The sequence below is a fragment of the Typopeltis vanoorti genome, chromosome 17 (assembly GCF_054136105.1).
Source record: "Typopeltis vanoorti isolate ZY-2024b chromosome 17, IOZ_Tvanoo_1.0, whole genome shotgun sequence".
Classification (NCBI taxonomy): domain Eukaryota; kingdom Metazoa; phylum Arthropoda; class Arachnida; order Uropygi; family Thelyphonidae; genus Typopeltis; species Typopeltis vanoorti.
Genome location: NC_143565.1, coordinates 28269044 through 28286657, shown reverse-complemented (window position 1 = coordinate 28286657; position 17614 = coordinate 28269044). Strand labels below are relative to the sequence as shown.

General features: G+C 36.2%; 1 protein-coding gene across 1 annotated transcript in view; it reads left to right on the top strand.

The window, feature by feature from the left end:
• LOC150097244 (TOM1-like protein 2) overlaps positions 1-17614 on the top strand; it is a 253155-nt gene that overhangs the window by 183070 nt on the left and 52471 nt on the right. Inside the window, exon 12 of the mRNA XM_090407627.1 lies at positions 6599-6662. Within this exon, the coding sequence (XP_090263753.1) occupies positions 6599-6662 (64 nt within the window). The remainder of the gene's footprint in view (positions 1-6598; positions 6663-17614) is intronic.

Genomic DNA, 17614 nt, shown 5'->3' with positions numbered 1-17614 from the left:
ATGTACTGTTTACAAAAACTCTGACTTAAATGACTTAGTAGAAGTTGTTGGTACAAGAAACTGTCAGCATGGTTCAGTTTTTGTTCTAAACGGATTACTTTTACCATAACATTATCGAAATTTGAAAATTTTCGGTGAATTGTTTTTCGATGAATTGCATTTTCCATGAATTGTCTTTCAATGAATTGCCTTTTCGATGAATTCACTTTTCGATGAATTTTCCTGTAACCTCTTAAAAGAGTCTTTGACTTAAGGAGTGAAATACAGCAGTTCATGCAAACCAAGGGGAATCCAATTGCAGAATTTAACGATCCGAAGTGGATGACAGACTTTGCCTTTGTGACTGACATCTCATTGCATATAAATGACCTAAATACTTGGCTACAATCCGAAGATAACTGGTGCATACTCTGTTTGATCACATCAAAGCTTTTGTGGCCAAGCTCAAACTTTGGGAGCACAACTCGCCAAAAAAGACTTAACTCATTTTCAGCTTCTCGCTTAGTCCAACTGTTTGTTTCTTGATGAATACGCTACAAAATTAGCCGTGTTGCTAATTGAGTTCAAAGAGAGACGTAGTGATTTTCATAACCAATAGTCTTCTTTAGATTTATTTTCAATGCCATTCAGTGTCAATGCTGTTGAAATGCCAGGCTCAGTACAAATGGAGCTGCTTGAACTCCAAAACACCTCTTCTTTGAGAGAAAAATTATTCAACGTGCCCTTGCTTACATTTTACAGACTACATTTCTGAGGACGCTTTCCCTAATCTTTGCCAGCATGCTTTGAACATGTGTGCTTGTGATTGCAGAATTTAATGATCCGAAGTGGATGACAGGCTTTGCCTTTGTGACTGACATCTCGTTGCATATAAATGACCTAAATACTTGGCTACAATCCAAAGATAACTGGTGCATACTCTGTTTGATCACATCAAAGCTTTTGTGGCCAAGCTCAAACTTTGGGAGCACAACTCGCCAAAAAAGACTTAACTCATTTTCAGCTTCTCGCTTAGTCCAACTGTTTGTTTCTTGATGAATACGCTACAAAATTAGCCATGTTGCGAATTGAGTTCAAAGAGAGACGTAGTGATTTTCATAACCAATAGTCTTCTTTAGATTTATTTTCAATGCCATTCAGTGTCAATGCTGTTGAAATGCCAGGCTCAGTACAAATGGAGCTGCTTGAACTCCAAAACACCTCTTCTTTGAGAGAAAAATTATTCAACGTGCCCTTGCTTACATTTTACAGACTACATTTCTGAGGACGCTTTCCCTAATCTTTGCCAGCATGCTTTGAACATGTGTGCTTGTGATTGCAGAATTTAATGATCCGAAGTGGATGACAGGCTTTGCCTTTGTGACTGACATCTCGTTGCATATAAATGACCTAAATACTCTGCTACAATCCAAAGATTAGCTAGTGCATACTCTGTTTGATCACATCAAAGCTTTTGTGGCCAAGTTCAAACTTTGGGAGCACAACTCGCCAACTTCTCGCTTAGTCCAACTGTTTGAACTCCAAAACACCTCTTCTTTGAGAGAAAAATTATTCAATGTGCCCTTGCTTACATTTTACAAAGACTACATTTCTGAGGACGCATTCTCTAATCTTCGTTAGCATACTTTGAAGATGTGTACTTTGTTAGGAAGCACATACTTATGTGAGCAGTTCTTCTCCAGAATGAAGCATGTAAAGTCCAAGACAAGAACTCAGATTACGGACCAACATCTCAAGAATACTCTGTGCATAGCGACTTCCAACATTGATGCCAACATCGACAAGCTGGTGAAGAAAAAACATTACCAAGTTGCCCATTGACATTGTAAAAAATGAATGTTTTCTTCATTAAATTATCTTTTTTCAAGTATTAATTGTATTTACTTATCATGAACTTGACTGCTGCCTATGCTCTTAAAGGTGAGTTTGTTTATTTTTATAGGATTTCATGTAAAGTATCAAATGCACAGCTTTCCTTGTGAATCTGGAAAGCATCTTACAATTCTAAATGCTGAAGTATAGCTTAGTATCCCGCAGGCTTCATTGAAATTTTGAATGTGGCCTGCACTGTCTGAAATGTTGACCACATTATTTAATCTAAATCTTACCACTGGGTTAGTTCGAAGGGTGTGGAAAGATGGGAAATAGTTCTATTACATAAAGAATAATTTAATAATAAGGTGTGACACCTTTTGGCAACTCGTATATGAAAATATGACTTCTGCATTACTTCAACCTTAGTATCACCTCTGGGTCTGCCTCCCACTGAAGAGATCTCAATAAAGGTCAAAACTGGTCTGGATAGTGACCCTTCTCATAATGCATAGCATTATACATGTCTGCAAGAAGATGTGCTTTGCATTATGGGATACTAAGGCAAGTGAAGTGAAGTCTTAGCTTCCTTATGCTAGTTGCCCTAGTTCTGAAAATACTAAAGGTGCAAACTTTGCTTGCTTTACACTTGGATAAAGGATTAAACCGGGTATATAATTTCTTGGTGTCTTTAATTTATATTACATAAAGGTGGCTCCAAGACTGATGTAGGAAATTATGACTGACCAGTATATCAGGAGTCATCAAGGTACTGGAGAAGTTGGTCAAGAGCAAAATACTCGAATGGATAGACAGAAAAAGATACTATTTGAGGGCAACATGGTTTTGTGAAGGGTAGGCCGTGCCTCAGTAACTTGCTCGTGTTTTATAATACAGTGATAAATGATATGATAAAGGTAATGGGTTTACAGTGATACTGCTGGACTTTGCAAAAGCTTTTGACAGGATACCACATGAAATTCTAATTAATAAATTGCAGCACATGGGGATGGATATAGAGTTCATGAAGTGAATAAGAGGGTGGTTGATGGAGAGATATCAGAGAGTACTTTATTCAGGAGTAGAGTCCAGCAGAAGACCCTCTGACGTGCCACAGGGCTTTGTTCTTGGGCCACTACTGTTTAAATTGTACATTAACGATATAAGAAAAGATCAGAACTATTTAGCTGTTTGTCTATGATGCAAAATTGGGTAGAGCAATAGTTAATACAAATGATGCTAAAATTTTGGAGGATGATTTGGATTGACTGACAATCTGGGCAAAGGAGAATCGATGTCAGTTTAATATGGCAAAATGTATATTAGGTTCGGTATATTCATCCCAAAATGTTAGTTCTGCACTTTGGGATGAAAAGATTATCAGCTATGTACCCCATTGATGGAACTGTACTTAAAGAAATTGACAAAGCCAGGGATTTGGTGTTAGTCGATAGGGAGTTGAAGTTTAGAGGACATATTGCAAAAGTGGCTAAAGCAACTCATTGGATTACTTGGCTATTGAAGAATACCCTGATGAGCAGAGAACAAGCTGATTATTATACCTGCTTTACAGATAGAGCCTTGATAAAACCCCATCTTGATTACTGTGCACAGATCTGGGCACCTGGGCTTCTTGGGGATGAGGAGGATGTGGAGTGGATTGAGAGATGAGTGACCAAGATGGTCACTGCTTGGTGGAATGAACCTTATGATGATAGGTGGAAGATTTGCTGGGCATGGAAACTGGTTGTCATGCAAAAAAGGAGTGAAATGATTGAGACATGCAAATTACTGAAGGAGTTTTACAAAATTATTACAGAAATTTTTATAGAATAGTTCTGGTGGTGGGAGAACTAAGGGCCATCCTTGGAAACTGAACAAGAGTGTAGTTAGCAGGGGTGTAAGGACTAGATTTTTTGCTTGGACAATTGAGAATGAGTGGAATAGGTTGTCAGAGTCTGTTGTGGGTGTTATGACTATGAATGAATTCAAAGTAAAGCGTTGTGTTTCAATTTACGATTTCTACTGTAATCTTGCAAATTCCTTTTATCTATATTCTTCTAACTTCTATGCCCGAGATTTTACCAAACTTATACCAATATCTAAGTTATTGCTCCCCATAGTACCCCTAATATTTGTATTTATACTGTGCCTTTTGGGATATTTAGTTTAGGATATTACATACATAAACAAGGAGAAAGAACTCATATATATCTCAAAGTGTAACTATTGCAGTCGTGACACTTAACTCGAATCTCAACTTAAATTTTCCGCGCGACTAAGTACAATATTTTCAAGTGGTTATCGACTGCACCATTTATGTTGTCATGAATAGGGAGAAAGTCAATCTCGAATATATCTCTTAGTATTTAAATATTATTGCAGTCGTGACTCTTAATCTCTTTCCTCAACATTAAATTTCCCGCGTGATTAGGTACGATGATTTTAAGTGGTGTATTGGATTAGCAACATCAGACAACTCTTTTATCATTGAACAAAAGGTTTATTAAGTTTCTAAACATGGTACAATTCAAATACTAAACTAAAATACTTATAGACTAACATTAAATCATTACAAGCAATATGGCTATTTGTGATTATGCTGCCATACACATTAATTCATAAATTCACCTGATGTGAACAAATTAGATCAATTCACACTATCTGATTATTCATACTGAAGTAGATTAACATATCATCCACTGCTAACACATACTTGTGACATTTCAATTATTTTATACATTACATTAGGCATTCAATTCTTAGGATACGTAATTACTTAATTCACACTATTCCGTTATACCGTTATTTGCACTAACACACAATTATGTCATTTAAATATCTTGTGCAATATAATAGACATGCAAAAATACCTTAGGACTCTTAATCATTCACAAATCTTTAACACTAGTCAATCTACACATAACACATTCTATCATATACTAAAGTCCTAGTATAACTTCAACAGTTCTGTAGTGGAATCACGATACTTTTCACAGACAAATTTCTAGCTAACATAGGTTGTGATTTACAGTACCTTTCTTGAGCTCTTCGTATGGGCCTTTATTCTTTTCCAATCGAACCTCTGGTATAACTTCTCGTAACTCTGGAATACTTTAACACACATATATTTGCTCTACTATCAGCAACGAGGACATCGATCTCTTTACAGCTTTCTGCTTTGCGTAGTTATCACTAGCGTCGAAACGAAGAAGATCCTTCCTTTTCTAGGACTCTATGGCAATTTTTCCTTTGCTTCCTACTCGGGAAAACGGGAATCGAAATCCCGCTCACTTTCGTTTCCGTGTTGTGACGAGGAGATATCACCCCTGTCGGCCACTCAGGAAAACCCCCGTGAACTCCACCGGAACCAAAACCAAACTCCAAGGCCAAAAGTGACTATCCAAAAAGAAGTCCTTCCCAGGGGGTTACCAACCCTTTTATAGCTGCTACCCTAACGGCACCTTTTCTTACTTCCTTTCTCCTCCTTCTACTTGTTTTTAATCATCGACCAATTATGGTGGCGTTTTCTCGCCAAACATCATTTGATCGGCAAGCCCGTTCTCAATGTTTCAATCCGGGGATCGGCCCTAAGCGATAGCTTTGCTTTTCTTGTGCTAGCCTGACTTAATCCCCTTTCAAACTTTTTCTATGAATTCTACTTAATAACTTAATCTCTCACTTAACATATCTTATGACTCACCCATTTCTACTTATTTACTTAACTCTCTCATTTTTAATCGTATTACAATATTAATCTATACTTTCCTTTGTTAGCTACTTATTTAGTTAGAATTCCTTATTTTAAGTCATATTACAATATTAATACATTCCTTCCTTTATCAGCTACTTTAACAACAACCCTTATGTTTTATACATATTACTGGATGCAAGAAATTTTCCATTAAATAATTCATTTTTTTTATGCAGGGGTTTTAATTTATGATATTTATGACCCATGTTACACCATGATAGCTGAGAATACTATATTCCTAAGATATCAGGTGTAACAGCATGATAGCCACTGCGCAAATGTCGGATAGTGCTTGGGATAGTTTAGGGCCTCCCTCGATGAGCCTAAAGACTCCATGGAGTAGCCTATAATAATAATATGATGATGATGAGCTCATGATTCCCTGGAGGTTTCTCTTAATGCTACTACTAAACATTTCCAGTTCTAAAAGAAATTATATGTGAAGAATTTGATCAGGGATATGAATCAATTCTGTAGTTAAAATACAGAAAATGTGAGTAGTCTGTTGGTGAATAATCACTCAAGCATCTTTTGAACATATTTGTTGTGTTAATCTAAGTAATTTTTTGGAATTCCAGTATGAGTAATGAGTAAATACAATACTATAATGTATTAATAATTGTTACATTAATTAATAATTAATGTAATACAATACTGTATGAGTAAATACAATACAATACTAATATACTTATTAAATTACTTACTTTTTTAACTGTGTGTGTTCTTGTCAAACCTTTATATTTTGTTCATTTGATTTTTTTATATATAATATTTTACCATCATGGAAGCAAATGTTTTCCCACTCATTAGATATTATTTATGATAATTATTAACAGGATGAATATTTAAAATTTTTATGAGTAAGCCTAAATTAGTTTTCTTTTATACTCCTCTTGTAGAGGTGGAAGAAGCTCCATTATGATATTGAATTATGCTTTTTTGGAAATCAGTTTTTTTAGCACAGATATATGTTTTTTTAGTTTGTACCATATTTAAATGAATAATTTGTTTTTTTTTTCCTTCTTGCCAAAGTAATACCACTGATAGTAGGTTAGAAAAATCTGGGGCTACTTTGTCACGACCACTACAACAAAAGGTAAAGCCTTGAGATACATAGCTTACTTAAAAAATAGTTAAACTATGCAATAAAATAAATGTTTACTTATATGAATAACCTGAGAACTATCCCACTAATGTGAAATCCCTTGTCAGTTGGAATCACTGACATGTTTTGAGTCTTATTTATGGAATATGGTACTTATATAATAAAAGCAATAATATAAATAAAGTAAAATTTTAATTCGGTGTAGATATCTCATCTGATAACAGCTTGATCATGAAGTGTTAAACATTAACTAAAAATTAGTCCTTCTATTTAGTTGTAGGGGATTTTTTCACCTTGGTTATTACACATTATATTATACTTAACAAAAAATTATGTTCTTCATCATCATCATAACGCTAATTACAAATATAGACCGTATTGGTCTGTTCTGGTCTCATTATCCATCTAATATCCTCTTCTGAGGTCTACCAGGCCTTCTCTTTCCAATTGGTTTATATTTTATTATTTGTTTAGGATATTGGGTGTTCTTCTGATATTATATGAAGTTACAATAAATTTAGTTTAATCCTTTATCCAAGTGTGAGCAAACAAAGTTTGCACCTGAAAATATCTTCAGGACTGAGGAAAGGTAGTGCAACACCAGGCAACTCGGAGCAAAGGTGGACCAAGCTATCATCACTCCTATCTCAGTATCTCTCATAATGCAAAACACATTTCCTTGTTTGCGGATATGTATAACGTTATGCATTAAGAGAAGGGCCACTACCCAGACCGGTTTTGACCTTTGTTGAGGTCTTGTCAGTGGGAGCCAGGCCCAGGGGTGGAGATACTAAGGCAGAAGCAATAGAGAGGTCATCTTTACCTATAGGAGATACTGAGATAGGAGCAATGATAGCTTGGTCCACCTTTGCTCCGAGTTGCCTGGTGTTGCACTACCTTTGCGCAGTCCTGAAGATATTTTCAGGTGCAAACTTTGTTTGCTCACACTTGGATAAAGGATTAGACTAAATTTATTATAGTCTAACCAAGTGGAAAATAAACTTTCAACATCTTTCTCTAAATCCAGAGTAATTTAATAATAAGGTGGCACACCTTTTGGCAACTCCTATAGGTAAAGATGACCTCTCCATTGCTTCTGCCTTGGTATCTCCACCTCTGGGCCTGGCTCCCACTGACGAGACCTCATTGGCCCTTCCCTTAATGCATAACATTATACATATCCACAAACAAGGAGATGTGTTTTGCATTATGGGAGATACTGAGATAGGAGTGATGATAGCTTGGTCCACCTTTGCTCTGAGTTGCCTGGTGTTGCACTACCTTTCCTCAGTCCTGAAGACATTATGGGAGATACCGAGATAGGAGTGATGATAGCTTGGTCTGCCTTTGCTCTGAGTTGCCTGGTGTTGCACTACCTTTCCTCAGTCCTGAAGATATTTTCAGGTGCAAACTTTGTTTGCTCACACTTGGATCAAGGATTAAACTAAATTTATTATAGTCTAACCAAGTGCAAAATAAACTTTCAATATATGAAGTTACCTTTTGTGAGCATGTAAAGTAACTACATGCTTTGTTTCAATAAGGAAACACTGTGAGTAGGCATATTTAAATAAATTATAATGCTGGAATAAACTCACATAAAATATTATTTTATTAGTATAATTTTCACCTAAGTGTCAAAGGCATCTTCAGTACATGTAAGAAGCTAATCGAACAATAACTGACTATTCCAAAAGGCGCCACCTAAGTAGCTAATGTAAGAGAACTAAAAAAAAAAAGTCATTAAATTTTCTAACTTATTAAAAATATATATATTTGCGTGCGCGCACGTGTGTGTGTGTATTTTGTTATTATTTTTTACTAAGTTAGGAAATTTAGTTAAATTTTTTAATTATCTTACATTAGCTACTTAGGTAGTGCCTTTTGGAATTGTCAATTATTGTTCGATTAGCTTTTTACATGCACTGAAGATGCCTTTGATACTTAGGCAAAAATTATACTAATAAAATAATAGATTACTTGTATTGTGTGCTCACAACTTCACATCACATTTCTCTATTATTTTGCAATCTGGAATCATAGTACCCCATAATTGTGAAATTACTTGATGTTCCCATGCTTGGATAAAAGATAAAAACAAGACGTTAGGAATAATTGATGCTGTAACTAAGTAAAAAACACTTTCTATAACTGTCTCCCTATCTCTTTCATCTAGAGTATTTTAATGATATCACATTATACAAGTTTCCTTTTTTATATATAAAAGTTTGACTTCAATCATTGATTTAACTCTTAGAGACCTCAATAAAGTTGAAACCAGTCTGTATAGTGATCCTTCACATAATGCATAATAATATACACATCTGAGAGAAAATGTGCTGGGCATTATAAAAATCAGCATTCATCAGCCAACATGTTAAATGTGGAGTTCCGGGCATCGACTGGAACATGAATCTGCACAAAAACATTCAAAACTGAGGCTCACGACATGGGTTTCCATGGTAGGACCGCAATATGCAAGCTCCATGTTACCTGCACCAACATGTAGCATTGTCTTCAGTGGCGTGAAAAGTGTAAACAGTAGGATGTGGAAGCTTCCAAAGTTGTGTTATCGAGCAATGAATCATGCTACACCCTTTACCAAGCAGATGACCAGGTGTGGATGTGACAGATGCCTGGTGAACATCTCTTACCAGAGTGTGTAACTCCAATTATGAAATTCGGAGGTAGTGTTGTGATGGTATGGTCCTGTTTTTCATAGTTTGGCCTTGGACCCCTGTTTATGATGCCATGAACATTCTAGACAATACAATCTTCCTACTTTGTGGCATTTCTAAACTAATCATTTTCTTTCAGTAGGGCAATGCACTGTGGGATAAGGCTGTTGCTGTAACTGTGTGGCTTGTGGACATGAACATCACCACACTTGACTGGCCTCCGTGGAGCCCTGATATCAATCCTATTGGATAGTTTGAATGAAGATCACTTTTTGAATGAGGATCACAGGTTAGCAAACAATATTGCATAGTTACTGTGGGTTTAGCAAAGCTAACAGCACCCTGGGAGTATCTGTAGAAAAGACATAATGTAGAAACACTGAAGGAGGGAGTTTGAGTGGGGGAGTAAGTCATTTTGTACCCTCTTTTGAACAGTATCAAGAATTTTAGAGATTTTTGGTGTATCAGATATGAGTGAAGTATATAGTGTAAGGTGGATGGACTGGACTTTGCAAATGACAAGTAATGTCCTGAATGAAGGAGGATGCCAAGATTTTTAAGAATGATGATGATGCTGCTGCAAAAGTAACGTATTTGTTCCAGGAAAGGCTAGAAGTAAGTGTTAGTCCAAGAACAGATGTCTAGTCTTGACCATTCAGCTATACAGCAATCCCTCGATTAATGCGCTTAATGCGTTCTTTAAAACAGGCCATTAATTGAAAACACACTAATCGAATACAAAAACCTATGGGTAAATGTATAATTAGTTCCTCAGATTTCTTCTTTGACCCTTAATTTTTTTTATAAAAGAATTAGGGTATGTCTCAAAGCCTAGTTAAAGGAAAACCATGAAGCTTAAAGACAATAAAACATATTCAGAATATAAATTTATCATTCTGCTTCTTAACAAAGAATTGAGCTAACATAGTTTGGTGGGCATTCTGTTTCTTTTTTCCATAAAACTGACGGTATGGCTCTATTGCCTCTTCTGCAAATTTTACTGGTTCTCTCTTCACCAGGATCAGTCTCTAAGCATTGCTGCTTAAAAACTTTGATTGTACGAAAACTATTTTCAAATTGTGTCTGTGAAACCTCTTTGGGCTTGTCAGCGATTAAATTTTCCTCATATTCTTCAGGATTTCCCACTGTGCATCTAAATTTAGCAGGTCGGCATTCCTCAACTTCTCAGAATGAGATTTAATGAACTTAGATTCATTTGAAAAGCCTCTAAAATCATTTGCGCAATGAGGAAGAATGTGCTTCCAAATGACTCGCATACTTCTAGCAGTAATTTCATTCGACTTTGTGACTTTATAACCAGGCTGAGATTTATCTGATTTAGCTAGAAAAGTCTTGGAAGGCATTCGCTTCCAAAAAAAAAGGCCGGTTTCATCGACATTAAATATTTGTTGATCACAATAGTCCCCTTCTTACACAATTTTCTTCAAAAGCTCTGGATATCTCCTTATCTGCACTTGCAGCTTCGCCTGTGATTAGAACATTATGTAGGCTATTTCACTTCTTGAAATGCTCAAATCACCCAACACTAACATGGAATTCTTCTTGTTTTCCATCAGTGTTTAGCAGGATCTGTTTTGGGTCACAATCTTCGATCCATGTAAAAAGAAGTCTCTCTAATTCAGTCATTATAATACTTTGATTTAGAGTGCATGCATGATGAACTGGAAGCAGCCTTACCTTTCTCTTTGTATTCAGCAGTTGATTCACCCATTTTTGTGTTCTTGTCCTAGCTTTGCTCTGGACACACCTTGTTCATTTTTCTTTATTATTGTGCCCAGATTTGGTCACTTGGTTTTCAGAAGGATGAAAAAATGTTGGACAGGGTCCAAAGGCGATTGACTAAGGTAGTTTCTGACCTTTGGAATGTCGAGTATGAGGAAAGATTGAGAAGATGTAATTTGGAGAGTCTGGTGGACAGGAGGAAGAGGGGAGATATGATAGAGACCTACAAGTTGGTAAGGGGTTGTTATAGGATCAATGGATAATAGTGGGAGATCGGGGGAGAACCAGAGGACATCCATGGAAACTGTATAAAGAGGGTGTGAGTAGGGGAGTGAGAGGCAGGTGTTTTTCGTGCAGAGTTATAAATGATTGGAATGCCTTGCCTGAGAGTGTGGTGCCTGCAAGGAGTTTGAATGTGTTCAAGGCACGATATGATGAGCTGTGTATATGATAAAAGGACCTCCCATATGAGTCTTTGACTCCATGAGGTCTTGGGGTAGTAATAATAATAATAATAGCCCTTTCTTTCCCGGTTACAAAGAGACAATGCTTTCAATTTAATAAGGCCAGTGTTTAGCAGGCTCTGTTTTTGGTCACAATCTTCATCATCATCATCATACGTATCAAGAATTTAGGCCTAGCATGGCCTGTTCCGGCCTTAGAAGTCATCGTTGAATCATTTAAGAGGATGTCCTGGTTTTCTTTTTCCTAATGGCTTGTACTTTAAGGCTTGTTTTGGTAATCTTTCTGTTTTCATTCTTTGAACGTGTTCCATCCATTTATGTTTATATTTTTTAATTTTTTCTATTACTGGTTCTTGGTTTAATTCTTTCATAATATCTTCGTTTCTTTTGTGATCAAAAAGGGTATACTTTGCAGTTTTTCTCATAAACTTCATTTCTGCTGTTGTTAATCTTTGTTTGTCTTTTTGTTTTATTGTCCACATTTCGCTTCCATACATTAAGACCGGTAAGGCTAATGTATTGTATACTTTTAGCCTGGTTTGTTTTTTAACTAGGTTTGGTTTAAATATAGAGTTAATTACACCTGTTATTTTTAAATATTTTGCAATTTTTACGTTTATATCTTTTTCATTTTCATATGTGATCATACATCCTAGGTAGTTAAATTAATTCACCTGTTCTAAGATCTTGTTATCTATTACTATTTTAGTTCTTGCTGGATCTTGTCCTTTAAAGGCCATAGTTTTTGATTTTTCCGCTGATATTATCATACCATAATCTTTGGATATCTCATTTAGATTTAAAATAACTTTCTGTAAGTTATCTTCAGAATTTTTAATTATTATTTGGTTGTCTGCAAAAAGGAGAGTGTTTAAGTTAACTGTAGGTGAAAGTTTAATTCCTTGATGTAAATTTTTACTCCATTTTATTATTATTTCATTTAAGTAGATATTAAAAGGAGTTGCTGAGAGGGGACATCCCTGTCGGACCCCTTGGTTTATCTCTCTTGTATATGATAGCTCGTGATTTAATCTTATTTGTATTTGATTATTTTCATATATACTTGTGATAGCTTTTAGGATATTATTTGGTATTTGTCTTTCTTTTAATATGTTAAATAATATGTTTCTTTTAACTTTGGTCACAATCTTCGATCCATGTAAAAAGAAGGCTCTCTAATTCAGTCATTATAATACTTTGATTTCGAGTGCATGCATGATGAACTCGAAGCAGCCTTACCTTTCTCTTTGTATTCAGCAGTTGATTCACCCGCTGCATTAATCGAGGGATTGCTGTATTTTCAAAGTTAAAAGAGTGAAAGAGAATGAGAAAGATATTTTTTTTTTTTTTTGCATGAAAAAAAAAAGACATAACTCCGTATTGAAAGCATTGAAAGTGACAGGTTGTTATTGTCCCATTGAGGCAGGGTATGGTAATACGTATCTGGTACACTGTAGATTGTAGAAGATCTACAATCTTCTAATATTCCAAGCATCAAGATCTTCTACAATATCTTGATGCTTGGGATATTTGAGCATTGCAGGGTTTGTCACATGAGTGTAGAGTATTATCATCAGCAAAACTGTGAATAAGGTTTAAGGCCAGAGAGGAAAGGTTGCTTATTATTATGATTACACCCTCCATGGAGTCAACAGACTCATCATGGGAGGTTCATTCAACTGATAACATGTTTATCATACCAAATCTTAAAATCCTTAACACCCCTTATATTAACAACATATTCTGGGAATGTGTTCCATTCACTGAAAATTCTGCATGTAAAAAATCTACTTCTCACACCCCCTCTTCACCACACTCTTACATAACTTCCAGGTATGGCTTCTGGTTCTTCCCCTCTCGCCTTTTTCTTTTATCCATTAATCCCCTCTGGATTAATCCATTAAAATTCTCTCGTTAACTTAAACATCTCTATCATATCACCGCTTTTCTTCCTATCCACCAGACTTTGCAATCCACGTTTCTTCTACCTCTCATCATAGCCAGAATTCCAAAGTCCTGATATTGTCTTGGTCACTCATCTCTGGCCCCTCTACAAGGTTTCTACATCACATTTAAAACCAGAAAACCAGATCTGAGCACAATAGTCTAAATGTGATTTGACCAGTGCCTTATTCAGTGGCACAACCATCATAACAGCACTACGAGGTGCAGTCTTCACGGCACTTGCAATATGTCCTCTAAACTTTAGTCTACTTTCAGCCATCATTCCCAGGTCTCGAATCTCGTCCACTTCAATATAGCCTCATCAATATAATACAGAGCCTTATATTTCTGCACTCCAAAATGCAACACCTTCCTCTTATTGATATTAAAACTACGACCCCACGCTTTTGCCCAAGTAAAAAGTCTATTCAGATCTTTCTGAAGGGAATTAACATCAGCAGTGCTACCTATAATTCTTCTCAACTTTGCATCATCAACAAACAACTAAAGATCCCCAGTCAGTCCACATGATATATCATTTACTAACAAGTTAAGCAGTAGGGTCTCAAGAGCAGAACCCTGGGGCATGCCACTGGTTACCCTCCTTTCTTGAGACACTGCTCCATGAAACACGACCTGATCTGCCTAACCAATATACTATATATATTCTAATCCTCTGCAGCTTGTACACCAATTTATTACATGGTGATCTATCAAACACTTTTGCAAAACCAAGAATATCACTGCATATGATTCTTCCTTATCTAACACACTCATTACATTATTATGAAATGCAAGGGGTGTTTAAGGGTCAAAGCTGTATAACTGAGAGGAGACCTCCACATAGCCTTTAAAGGAATGCAAAGAACCGAAGAGGGCTTCTGACCTAATGTCCAATCCTCACCTTCTCATGGTGCACCCTGTTGGGTATCTACCTGGATACCGAACGAACGAGGATGGGCTGGCAATTTGGGATTTAACCGACCAAATCTTATTGGCTTAAACCAAATTATAAAATGATGGTACAACATGACAAAAATTCATGCCATCTGCGGCATCGCCCGGTTAAACAAGCCCCCGTTGTTTTCGCCAGGGAACCAGGGCAAACAGCGAAAAGTCAGCTACTGGAACAAATCTGAAAACACACCCCAACTCAACATCACCAGAGTTAAAGATCGGTACTATCAACATAAGAAGCCTGAATGGCAAACAAATGGAGCTAGCTGAGGAATTAGATAAGTACTAGATCGACATAATAGGGGTGACTGAAACAAAAAAGACAAAAACCGGTGAGATCTTTCTGAGCAATAAATACAAAATGTTATATTCAGGAAATGACAATCAAGGAAAAGAAGGAGTAGCTATGGTATTCAACACAAAATACGAGGCTAATCTTCTTGAATGGCAGGCAGTCTCAAGTAGAGTAATGTGGGCAGATATGAGAATGGGGAACTGGACAATGAGGCTTATTTGTGCCTATGGTCCCACAGAAGGTTCTACTAAGGTAGAAGTGGAGGAATTTTTTAACGCTTTAGAAAAAGCAACTGATACAATGAAAAAGGAAAAGTTGGTCGTTGTTGGGGATCTAAATAGCAGAGTAGGAAATGATTATCAGACATACAAAAATATTTTGGGAAAATTTGGAGAAAAGAGCAAAGCTAATAATAATGGCAAATATCTGTTGGATTTCTGCTCAGGACATGGATTGGTTATTACTAACACCATGTTCCAACATAAAAATGTGCACAGATTCAAATGGAGAGACGAGACAAGGAATAAGAAAAGCCTCATTGACTATGTTATTGTTCATAGTGATGTTTTCTCCCTGGTGCAGGACACCAGAGTGTACAGAGAATTTGAAATTGGAAGTGATCACTATTTAGTCTTGAGCAGGATAAAATTGAATTTCATATTGAAAAGAATAACATGTAAGAAAGTTTTAAAGTGAATAAAAGTTGAGCATCTCTCAGATGTGAACTGTAGACTAAAATACACAAAGATTATTGAAGAAAAAAATGAAAGAGTGAGAACAGGAACCAAACCTTGGAGATTCAGTGGCAAGCCTTGAAGAAAACCCTGATTCATTCAGCTAGAGAGGCATGTGGTGAAGTTGTCTGCAAGGATAGAAAAATTAGAGTTCCATGGTGGACACTGGAAGTTAAAGAGGCAGTGAAGGAAAAGAAGAAAGCAAATCAAAAGTTCCTGGCAACTAAGTCAGCTTGTGATCTTAGAGAATACAGAGACAAATGCAAGAATGCTAAACACTGTGTAAAACTAGCTAAACAAAAGTCATGGGAGGACTTTGGCAAGAATATAGAAAATAAATATCAAGAAGGTGGTAAAATATTCTGGAGGTCGTTGAAGAAGCTTAGGAATGGAGGAAAGAGTGCTGTAAAAGGAGTTAGAGATGATAAAGGTGACATGAAAATGGGAGAAAAAGATATCCTTCAAGTATGGAGTAATTACTTGGAAAAACTGCTAAATGAAACAAGCAGTGGTGACAGCACAGTGATAAAAAAAAACACTGACCAGGCATGCAGTCAGGAATACATATCCATACTTGAAGTAGAAAAAGCCATCAAAGGCTTGAAATATGGAAAGGCAGCAGGAGTAGATGATATTCGACCAGAAATGCTGAAGTATGGTTGTATAAAAGTCTTACAGTGGCTGCACTGCATAGTTCAGAATGCCTGGACAGAGGGACAAATTCCTGATAATTGTAGTAGAGCTCTCATAGTATCCATATATAAAAAGGGAAATAAAACCGAATGTGAGAATTACAGAGGTGTATCCCTACTAAGTGTTCCTGGTAAGATATACGCAAGTATACTTGAGAAACGGTTGAGAAGAATTGTGGAAGAAAAGCTTGGTGAAGAACAAGCTGGATTCAGGTCAAATAGAGGCTGTCAAGATTAGATTTTCCCTTTACGACAAATAGTGGAGAAATCATGGGAATATAACAAAGATCTGTATTTAAGTTTTGTCTATTTGGAAAAGTTATATGACAAGGTGGGAAGAGAGAAGCTATTCAATATGCTACAGTTATATGGTGTCAATGGGACTTTATATCAAGCAATACTTAGTTTTTATTTGAGTTGTAAGTGAGCAGTTAGAATTGAAGGAAGTACAGGAAGATGGTTTAATTTTTAAATCTGGTGCGAGACAAGAATGTACATTGTCCCCTTTGTTATTCATTATCTATATGGATCACATTATGAAGGAAAGTGGTATTAAACATGATATATCAAAATTGGAGATGTTAATGTCAGCTCTTTTCTTTATGTGGACGATGTTATACTTCTAAATAAATCTGCTACAAGTCTGCAAGATTCTCTGACTAAATTGAATAACTGTTGTAATCGATATGGTATAGGTCAAAGACAATGAAAATAGGCAGAATCATTGAAAATGTCAAGTGTGTTGTGAATGGAGAACCTGTGGAACAAGTAAAACATTTCAGCTATTTAGGCATGATTTTTAGTGAAGATGGTAAATTAAATATGGAAATAGACAACAGAATCAAGAAAGCTGGTATGGTAGAAAGTCAATTGAATAAATTAATATGGAATAAGAGAGAAATTAGTCAGAACACTTAATTAGCTGTATACAAGACAGTGTTCAAACCAGTTTTAACTTATGGATCTGAGAGCTGGGTCAGAAGTAAAACACTTGACCAAAGACTAGAGACCGCAGATATGAGAGTCCTGAGAAAGATTAGAGGCGTGAACAGATGGCATCAATGGCAATATCATATTAAAAACGAGGATATTAGGAAAGAACTTGACATTGTCATCATCCAGGAATGTGTTAGCAGAGTTAATCTCAGGTGGTATGGTCACTTAAACAGAATAGGCTAGGAAAGATTAGCAAAACAAGTGTTCTCTGCCAGGTTGGTAGGAAAACGACCCAGAGGAAGACCAAGATATAGGTGGATTGATACGGTACAAATTGCCTTAGATGATATATCTCCTTTCTTTCTTTGTGTGTGTGTGTGTCACTTTCTTGTTAATTTTCTATCTTAAATCCTTGTCGTACCAACTAAGCCTGAAATCTCTAACCTATCTCTCTGGGGCTGCTTCTCTATTCAGAACTCTGACAAAATTTATTTATTTTA